This window comes from Rousettus aegyptiacus, unplaced genomic scaffold (genome assembly GCF_014176215.1).
Source record: "Rousettus aegyptiacus isolate mRouAeg1 unplaced genomic scaffold, mRouAeg1.p scaffold_m13_p_9, whole genome shotgun sequence".
Lineage (NCBI taxonomy): Eukaryota > Metazoa > Chordata > Mammalia > Chiroptera > Pteropodidae > Rousettus > Rousettus aegyptiacus.
In genome coordinates this window covers 60,779,057-60,790,173 of record NW_023416312.1, presented here as the reverse complement: position 1 = coordinate 60,790,173, position 11,117 = coordinate 60,779,057, and the positions used below count along the sequence as shown (strand labels likewise).

The 11,117-nt window shown below is 43.5% G+C and overlaps 1 protein-coding gene across 1 annotated transcript; it reads right to left on the bottom strand.

Annotated features, from left to right (window-relative positions):
• Nucleotides 1–206: 206 nt before the first annotated feature.
• On the bottom strand, nt 207–581 carry LOC118607859 (late histone H2B.L4-like). Its single transcript, XM_036227255.1, has one exon. The coding sequence runs from the start codon at nt 571–573 to the stop codon at nt 232–234; it is 342 nt and encodes a 113-aa protein (XP_036083148.1). The 5' UTR covers nt 574–581; the 3' UTR covers nt 207–231.
• Nucleotides 582–11,117: the final 10,536 nt, after the last annotated feature.

Below are 11,117 nucleotides of genomic sequence, written 5' to 3'. Positions count from 1 at the left end.
AAAGTCATGACATGCAACGCGGTTAAGGAAAATCTGTGATTTTCCATGGAATAAACTACACTCTGTGTACATTAAAGTGGAGTCGATGATGTTTTGTCCGCGGTAACAGTGCTCTAAATGTCAGCAGAAAGCCACAGGATCAAACACGAGAGCCACAGTTCTTTTCATGACAAGTGGGGCGGCTCTGAAAAGAGCCTTTTGGTTGTGATGCTCACGTGGTGCCCAGGCAGCTCAGCTGCAGCAAACGTACCGGAGGATGGCCTTGGTGCCCTCGGACACGGCGTGCTTGCCCAACTCCCCGAGCAGGAGCAGGCGCACGGCCGTCTGGATGTCTCTGGAGGTCAGGGTGGCGCGCCGGGTTTTGCGGGCCAGGCGCGAGGCTTCTTCAGCGATGCGCTCGAACATGTCCTTCACGAAGGAATCCATGACGCTCAGGGCCTTCTGAGACAGGCTCAGGTCCTGGTGAACGTTCTTCAGAACCCTGGGGAAATAGGTGGCGAAACTGTCGGAGCGGCGGCGGCAGCGGCGGCGCCTTGGCTGCTTCTGCTCCAGGATCTTCGGGGGGACTTCCATGGGCTCCTTTTCTACCAGGAATTCCTCTAGCAAAGCCCCAGAGCCAAGATCAGCCATGTCAGAGGCCGCTTCCTCCAGCTTGTGAGGAAAGACAGTGGCTGCTGCTGCGAGGTGGTAGCCGACTTATGTAGTCGCTGCATTCCCTGACGTCATGGGCAGTCTCCACATCTGATTGGCTAAAATGCAATCCAGGGCGCCTGTCACTAAGTCACGCCATGTCTCACGAGATCGGATAGGCTCCTCCTTGGCATCACAGATCCTCCAATCAGAGTGGGAGTCCCTCGACCTCTCCGTGACCTCGGTCAGTAACTGAAGCATGCTCCATAGGGCGAAAGGTCATCTGACAACGTTAGCCGGCTGATGTTCCCCAACGGGGGAACCCGAATTCAAAACCCAACCTTTTGCTGTGGTGAGAGTGACTCTGGATACTTTGGGGCAATTTTCCTCTGTCAACCTGTGGTCCCTGGTGCCAATTCAACACCAACAGTAATCCCCAGTTTCTGACCCAGTTAAAAAACAACAACTTTATTCAGTGCTGATAACTGTGATACAGCACAGCTGTGGAACAGCTCAATAAGTGTTACAGCTTAACCAAGCAGAATGGCTGGCTGCAAGGCAGTCTTGGGAAGGAGATTCCTTTCAAGCTAGACAGCACCAGGGTCTGCTGGGGTCTGTTGGGGGTCTGCTGGGGTCTGCTGGGGTGGTTCAGCTCCAGCTGAGGAAACACAGCTTTCAGTCTTCGGGAGGAAAGGCAAAGCCTGCTCTCGCCAAGCCACAGGGAAACCGACTTATGTAGACAGAAGTTCCTCCCCCTTGTCTCAGTATGGTCTATCCTCATGCAAATGAGGACTTCAAATCCCCTCAGTCTGATTGGCCTCCCAAAATGCTGTCCCGATTGGTCAGAACGGAGCCTCTTTGATTGGTCAGTACAGATCACACAGCTCTGATTGGGGAGGGGGGAAGCCTAAGTCCTGTTGGCTGCACTAAGCTGCTCGCCTCCTGGCTCTGAACCGCAGGACTGTATGGCATTCCCACCACCTGAGCCATCCCTTATGAATAACTTTACAACCAACAGGACTCCCAAACAGCAAGGCAGAAGCTATGTGTCCTCTTAAAGATAAACTCTGCAATGGGCAAAATATCACTTTCTGTGTACTCCGTTGGCAAAAGCAATTATAATCCTGCCCAGTGCCAAGAAGAGAGGAAAACAGACATGCCTTATCAATGGGAAAAGTGTCCTGGAATGACTAGCCTTCACAAATCTAAAAAACCCTGCTGTGCAACACCCATTTCTCGAGATGCTGCTGAGTGCCATGTAAGTGGTATGTCCATACAAGAAAGACCTTGCTTCCCTGGGCCACAATGGCAAACCCCAGAATAGTTTTCCTCTTGACTTACCCTTATCCGGGTGACATCATGAACGTAGTGAATCCCTATGACCCAGGGAAGAGCTTTCACTCAAAGCAACTGGAAGTTTACAACCATAACAGACATCCTCTCCCACTCCTGGGTGCCTGGACATAGAGACATAGGTGAATAGATGGACAGAAAGGAGAATTATCAGGTGAATACAGGCTAAAAAGAGCCGTACTGGAAACTGGTCCCAATATCTGTTTCCTGATTTGGAGCCACTGAGTTTCCCAGTTACCCTGTGGTCTGTCCTTGCAGGGGATCCCTAACACCTGAGACCTCATTGTAACCGCCACCCCCCTCCCCCGTCTCCATCTTGCCTACGAATGTACATATCTTCAGAGTCATAAATGGGACACGTTTGGAAGTCACAGAAGGAACTGAAGGAGGAGGAAAAGCAGAGGCAGCCCCTGATGTCTGCAATGCCAGACTGTTTCAGTTTGCTTAGGGAAAACACTTGTTTAAGCAAGTCAATTTGAATTGATTCTCAAAAGGAGATTGAGGTAGGTGAAGTAAATCAGTGCTGCATTTCCTTTTTGTTTAAAGTATTTCCTTTCAAGCTGGTGAATCCAGAGGAACATGGTCACTGGGACTTACTGAAAGGTTGAACTACTCAAAGTTCTAATGTCATGTGTGATGAACCAAACACTAGAGTGAGGTTCTGGGCATCACCTGAGTGTCCTGTGACCTTGGGTAATACCCTTCACCTCTCTGGGAGTATCCCATTGAGGAAAAAAGACCAAGTCCCCAGAAGGGAGAGACTTCACTATGACAGTCCAATATTTATAAGAAGAACAGTAATGATGCACGAGTCCTCCTTTCAAATAATCCCCAGGGGTGCATGCCAAAATGCCTGGATAATCATCAAGGCCACCCAAGTCAGGGACTTCTGGTCAAGATGGCAGAGTAGGTAGACACTTTGCTCGCTTCCTCCCATGACCACACCAGAATTACAACTAAATTATAGAACAACCATCACTGAGAACCACCTGAAGACTGGCTGAAAGAATTTCGTTACCTAAGGACATAAAGCAAAGGCCATGCTGACACTGATACTAGGGGCACGGACGTGGAATGGGCTGGTCCCACACACACAGTGTGGTGGATGAAAATCAAGAGAGATATCTCAGCTGCGGAGGTTCTGAACCCTTAAGAGTGAAGCTTCCCAGTCCCACACAGGGCTCCCCATCCTGGGGCACCAGCGCAAGGAAGAGAAGCCCTCATGACATCTGCCCGTGTGAACCAGTGGGGTTTGTGTCTGAGAAAGACGACAAGTTGCTATAGGCCTAGACGCTGCTGGTCTTAACGTGCCTGCATGCAGACTTTCTCCCTGACAAACTCACTCACTCTGAGCTCCAGCACAGGGGCAGCAGCTCCAAAAATGAAAAGCACCAGGGATGGCATAGCAGGAACTGAATGGAGTAGCCTCAGGGCAAGGCTAGAGGGGCATGGTTCAGAGCAGGTCTCTCTGGGAACCAAAGTGCCAGCAGATGCCATTGCTCCCTTGATGAGCCCTTCCCCCACATCGCAGACAGATGCAGGCAGGCACGAAATCAGAATGCTCCATTTATGTGGCTAACACCATTTGCTTTGTCATGGTGATTCCTCGTGACCCCACCCCATGCAACTTGCAGGCCCTGCCCGAATCTCTTTCAGCAGCTTTTGCACAAATGGCCAGCTTCTGCTCACGCTGTGGACTTTCCTAAAATCTCTCAAAGATCCACAACCCCAAACAGAAATTGGCTGGCACTAGCATGCCTTGTACCTCTTTCTAAGTCACCCCAAGCCTGGCATTAGTGGTTTGCAACATAGCCTCTCCCAGGTGCCTCCAAGCCCAGAACAGGTTGCTGCCAACTGCAGATTGCTCTGTAGCTCCGACCAGATGTCTCCACAAGGGACACAGGTAGTGGCTGACATTGGCCTGCAACAGAGCTCCTCCAGTAGAGCCCCAGAACCAACACATTCAATGGCTAGCTTCAGACCACACCAGAGCACCACCCGACCACCTCCATAAATGATACACACAAAGGGATACTTGCCAGGCACCAGAGCAGCACTAAAGCGAATCTCGCTCCATGGGGTTAGCCCCCACACAACAGCTCACCTGCTGTAGTCACAGCCGGTCTTCACAGCCAGTCAGCCTGAGGGGCAATCTCCACCACTGCTGTCACAATAGCGATCAAGGCTCAACTAAATTAGGAGATCACGCAAACCCCACACAAGGAGCACCACTGGAGCACCCAGCTCAGGTGACCTGGGAGACTGTACCACTGTGCCCCACAGGACACCTGTTACATAAGACCACTCCGGCAAAGCTGGGAGACATAGCAGACCAACCTAATACGTGGAAACTTAAGCAACCATCAACATAAAACAGACTACTATAAGCGTAGCTTGGTATATACGAAGCACATGGTAACCATAAACCAAAAATCTACAAGCAGTATGCAAGAAATATAGAGAAAGGCATCCAAACACACCACTCCAGAGAGTCATCAAAACACAAGAGAAGAGAGCAAGAGAATAAGAAAGGATCAGAAAAGAACTACAAAAATATTCAGAAAGCAATTAACAAAATGGCAGTGACTGCATACCAGTCAGTAATTACTTGAACTGTAAAGGGACCAAATGCTCCAACCAAAAGACATAGGGTGGCTAAACGGGTACGAAAACAAGACACATGCATGCACTGTCTACAAGAGACACACTTTAGATAGAAGACACACATGAACTGAAAGTAAAAGGATGGAAAAAGATATTTCATGCAAATGGAGACAAATAAACCTGGGATAGCAATACATATGTCACACAAAATAGACTTTAAAACATAGGCCATAACAAAGGACAAAGGAAGACATTTCATAATGATAAAGGGATCACTACAACAAGAGGATTTAACTCTTACAAACACCCACACACCCAATGTAGGGGCATCTAAGTATTAACAGCAAATATTGATGGGCACAAGGAGAGCGAGCGACTTTAATAGTGATTGTATGGGACTTCGACACCCATATTGGCATCAGTGGATACATCATCCAGGCAGAAAATCAACAAGGAAACAGTGGCCTTAAACGACATATTAGACCAGGTGGATTTAATGGATAATTTTAGAACATTTCGCCCAAAGCAGCAGAATATACTTTTTTTTCAAGTGCATGTGGAACATTTCAAGGATAGACAACAAGTTAGTTCACAGAACAAGTCTCAATAAATTTAAGACGGCTGAAATCATATCAAGCATCCTCTCCGACCACGATGGTATGAAACTTGAAATCAATGACAAGAAGAAAAACTGAAAAACACACAAACACATGGAGGCCAAATAACATGCTACTAAACAATGAATGGCTTAACGATAAGATCAAGGAAGAAATCAAAAGATACCTTGAGACAAATGAAAATGAAAACACAACAACTCAGATCTGAGGGACACAGCAAAAGCAGTCCTAAGAGGGGAATTCATAGTGATACAGAAGTACTTCAAGAAACAGAAAAAATTCTCAAACAAACAATCTAACCTTACAACTAAAGAAACTAGAAAAAGAACAATAAACAAAGCCTAAAGTTAGTAGAAGGAAGGAAATAATATAGATCAAAGGGGAAGCAACCAATTATATGCCAACGAATTGGACAGCCTGGAAGAAATAGATAAATTCCTGGAAACATACAGTTTTCCAAGACTGAATCAAGAAGAAACAGAAAATCTGAACGGACTGACAACTGCTAATGGAATCGAATCAGTAATCAAAAAACGCCCAACAAACAAAAGTCCTGTACTGAATGGCTTCGAAGGTGAATTTTACCAAACATTCAAAGAAGAACTAACACCTAACCTCAAACTGTTCCAAAAAAAATTGAAAGGGGAAGGGAAGGCTTCAAAGCTCATTTTATGAGGCCAGCAAAACCCTGACACCAAAACCAGACAAAGGCATTACGAAAAAGGAAAATTATGGGCTGGTATCCCTGATGAACATAGATGCAAAAATCCTCAACAAAATCCTAGCAATCCAAGTTCAGCAATACATTAAAAAGATCGAGACAATTCAAGATGACCTAGAATGTAGAGGCTGTGCACGCTTCCTCTAGAAACCACACCAAAATTATAACAAAACTACACAACATCCGGTACACGGTGTGGCTAGAGGTCACCTCAAATACCAGGTCATCTCAAAATGGTAGGAGGGGCAGAGATGCAAAATGGCCCAATAGCAGTGCGGCTATCGAGAATTAGGAGGGCTATCTTGGCTGCAGAGCCCCCTCCCCCACCTGAGGAGCAAGGGGTCCCAGCCGCACACTGGGCTCCCCACCCCAGGGTTCTAGTTCCAGAAAAAGAGTCCCCACAACTTCTGGCTGTGAAAACCAGCAGAGGTTATGGCCAAGTGAGGCAGAGTGCTGCAGGGAATTAGAGACCATTCCTCTTAAAGGGCCCATGCCCGGTTTTACTTCCTGCCGGACTTGCTCGCTCTGAGCTCCAATGCCGGGGCAGTTGCCCCAGGGGTGCCAGGGACATACAAGGAGGTGCTAAGCTGAGAGCTAGGGGTCTCTGCCTGGCTCCCGGACAGAGGTGCAGGCAGAAGCCATTGTTCTCATGTTGAGCTCATTCACCTCCCAGGCTGCAGACGCAGGTGCTGTCAACCCGGATAACACAAGTGGTGTCACTCAGGGATTCCCTGAGACTCTGTGTCTCCCAACTTGTGCCCCCCAAAGCCTCTTCCAGTGATGTAGTCCATACAAATGGGCTTTCTTGGCTGAGCAGCCCCAAACCCCTATCAGTGGCTGCTGGCCTCGGTGTCTGACATGGCCCCTCGGGGCACCCGTAAGCCCTGCATGGGTGGTAGCCATATGAAGATGGCTTGGTGACTCTTACCAGGTGGCCCTGGAGATACCCGGTCTGCGTCCGACCTTGACCTGTAGCTGGACCCCTCCCTGTCTGTGCCAAGGGGTCCCACAGCACACCTACTACATAAAGCCACTCTACTAAGTCAAGGAGACCTAAGGACCCTACCTAATACATAGAAACTGACACAGGGAGGCAACCAAATTGGAGAGACAAAGAAGTATGTCCCACGTGAAAGAACAGAACAAAGCTCCAGAAAAAAAAATCACCAAAATGGAGATAAGCAATATATCAGATGCAGAGCTCAAAACACTGCTTATAAGGATGCTCAAGGAACTTAGGGGAAGAAGTGTTGATCTCAGTGAGACTTTTAACAAAGAGATTAAAAAAAAACATGAAAATGGAGGTGGGGCACATAAAAGGGAGCCAGTACGAAATGAAAAACGTAATATCTGAGATGAACAGTTAATTAGAGGGAATCAACAGAGTGGATGAATGGAGGGTCGAATTGGTGACATAGGGGATGAGGTAGCAGAGGACACCCAATCAGAACAGTAACAAGGAAAAATAATGCAAAAAAAAAAAAAAACGAAGATAGTTTAAGAAGCCTCTGGGACAGCATCAAGCATAACAACATTCACATCTCAGGGGTACCAGAAGGAGAAGAGAGAGAAAACAAGGAATTGAAAACCTACTTGAAGAAATAATGATGGAAAACTTCCCTAACCTGGTGAGGGAAATAGACATACAACTCCAGGAAGTTCAGAAAATCCAAAAAAAAAAAAAAAAAAGGATGAACCCAAAGAGGCCCATAACAAGACATCATAATTAGAATGCCAAAGGTTAAATTCAAAGAGTGAATCTTAAAAGCAGCAAGAAAAAAGCAATTGGTCACCTACAACGGAACGCCCATAAAACTGTCAGTTGATCTCTCAATGGAGACTTTAGAGGCCAGAAGGGCTTGGCACAAAATAATCAAAGCAACGAAAACCCAGGACCTACAACCAAGATTACTTTACCCCGAAAAGTTATCATTTAGAATTGAAGGACAAATGAAGAGCTTCCCGGACAAGAAAAAGCTAAAGGAGTTCATCACCTCCAAGTCAGTATTACAGGAAAAGTTTGAGGGACTTCTTTAAGAAGAAAAAATATGTATCAAAAGTCTAAATAAAGAATGACAACAACTACATAGCTATCAATGAGTACTTCAAATGAAAAAAAAATTAAATGCTCCAATCAAAAGATAGGGTGGCTGACTGAACAAGAGAACAAGATCCTTACATATGCTGCCTACAAGAGACTCACTTCAGATTAAAGACACACACACACAGACTGAAAGTAATGGGATGCAAAAAGATATTTCATGATGGACCTAGAGAGTAGTGTGCTGAATGGAGTAAGTCAGATAGAACAAGACAAATGCCATATGATTGCAATATGTGTGGAATCTAAAGAACAAAACAAACAAACAAACAAACAAACAAACAAAAAAGCAGAAATGAACTCATAGGTACAGAGAACATTTTAAGAGTTACAGGATGGGAAAGGGGTTGGGGAGTCGGTGAAAAAGGGAGACGGATTAAGGAGTAAAAATTGGTAGTTACAAAATAGTCGTGGAGATAGAAAGTATAGCATAAAGAATATAGCTAATAATATTGTAATAACTACATACCGTGTCAGAGGGGTACTAGATTTATTGGGGTGATCACTTTGTAAGCTATACAGATATCTAATCAGTACGTTGTGCTAACTGTAACTGAAAAATAAAAAATATAAATATATATATTAAGTAAAAAATAACTGATCTTACACCATGATCAGGAGGGAGTTATTCATGGGATGCCAGGCTGATTCAATATCTGCAAATCAGTTAACATGATATACCATGCAAACAACAGGTGCAGAAAATACATTAGACAAAATCCAGCTCCCGTTTATGATATAAACTCTCAGCAAAGTCGCAATAAAGGGAACATACCTCAGCATACTGAAGGTTATATATGACAAACTCACAGCTAACATCATACTCAATGGTGAAAAGCTGAAAGCTTTTTCTTCAAGATCAGGAACAAGTCAAGGGTACCCACTTTCACCACTTTTATTCAACATAGTATTGCAAGTCCTAGCCACAGCAATCAGACAAGAAAAGGAAATAGAAGGCATCTGAATTGGAAACGAAGAAGTAAAACTGTCATTATTTGCACAAGACATGATGCCATAAATAGAAAAGCCTTAAGATTTCAGCAAAAAAAAAAAACTTTAGAAATAAAAAGTGAATTCAGTTAAGTGGCAGGATACAAAATTAAAACTCAGAAATCAGTTGTGTTTTCATATACCAAGAACAAACTAACAGAAAGAGAAATTGAGATAACAGCCCCATTTACAGTTGCATCAAAAAATTTTAAGAAAATTCTTAGGAAGAAACTTAACCAAGGAGGTAAAAGACCTGTACTCGGAAAATTACAAGACATTGAAGAAAGAAATTGAAGAAGATACAAATAAATGGAAGCATATACCATGCTCATGGATAGGACGAATTAACAGCATTAAAATATCCATACGACCAAAAGCAACCTTCAGATTCAATGCAATCTCTATCAACATACTAACTGCATTTTTCACAGAACTTGAACAAATAATCCCAAGGTTCATATGGAACCCACAAAGATCCCGAATAGCCAAAGCAACCTTGAGAAAGAATTACAAAGTTGGAGGTATCACTCTCCCTCTTGTCAAACTAGACTACAAGGCTCTAGTAATCGAAACAGCATGGTACTGACACAAAAACAGACACATGGATCTATGGAACAGAATAGACATCCCCTAATTCAACCTATGCCTATGTGGTCATGTAATCTATGACAAAGGAGGCAAGAATATATAATAGTATATATATAACAATCAAAATAGTATATGGATAGATACATGCAAAAAAGAAAAGAAAAGAAACAAAACTAGACCTCCCCCTTACACCATATAGAAGAATAGACTCAGAATGGATTAAAGACTTATATGTAAAACCTGAAACCACATGAAAACATAGTCAGGAGACTCTCTGACATCACTCCTAGTAATAGCTTTTCTTATACATCTCCTTGAACAAGGGAGACAAAAGAAAAAAATAAACAGATGGAACTAAATCAAACAACATTTTTTTTTGTTCAGCTAAGGAAACTATCAACAAAATGAAACATAACCTACCAAATGGGAGAAGATATTCGACAATGATACATCCAATAAGGAGTCTAAATATGAATTATGCGGGGAATTCATCCAACTTAACCCCTCAAAAACAATAATCTTATTAAAAACTGGGCACAGGACCTGAATAGTCATTTCTCCAAATAAGACATACTGATGGCCAATATACATATGAAAAGATGTTCAAGGTCTCTAATCATTAGAGATAGGCAAATTAAACCACAGTAAGATATCACCTCACACCTCTCAGAATGACAATCTTCAATAAACCAACAAACAAGGAGTGTTGGTGATGATGTGGAGAAAAGGGAACCCTCATGCACTGTTTGGTGGGATCGCAAGTCAGTGCAGTCTCTATGGAAAACAGAATGCCAAATCCTTAAAAAATTAAAAATAGAACTATCATATGACTGAGCAATTCACTTCTGAGTATTTATTCGAAGAAATGCAAAACACTATTTCAAAAAGGTATATGCTCCCTTATGTTACAGTACTATTTGCAATAGCCAAGATAGGGAAGCAACCTGAGTGCCTATGAAAAGACAGTGGGATAAAGAAGCAGTGGTACATATATACAATGGAATATTACTCAGCCATAAAAAAGAATGAAATCTTACTATTTGTGACATTTACATACCTAGAGGATATTATGCTAAGTGAAATAAGTCAGAGAAAGACAAATGCCACATGATCTCACTTACATGTGGAATCTAAAGACAAAAATAAACGAACAATCAAAATGGAAGCAGACTCATAGATACAGAGAACACAGATGGTTGCCAGGTGGGAGGGGGATTGCAGAGCTGGTCAAGAAAAATTAAGATATTTAGAAGTAGAAATTAAGAGTTAAAATATGGTTGCTTGGATGTAAAGTTCAGCACAGAGAATATTGTCAATAATATTATAATAACTATGTATAGCGCTAGGTGGGTACTAGACTAATTGGGGGGATCGCTTCATAAATTATATAAATATCTAAACACTATGCTGCATACCTGGAACAAATATAAAGTAATATTGAACATCAACTGCAACTGAAAAGTTAAAAACAACAACGACAACAAAGTCATAAAGTTAAGGGACAGGAGAGCTG

Excerpts from the sequence above, each read along its gene's own strand:
- LOC118607859 (XM_036227255.1), bottom strand. The coding sequence starts at position 573 with ATGGAAGTCCCCCCGAAGATCCTGGAGCAGAAGCAGCCAAGGCGCCGC.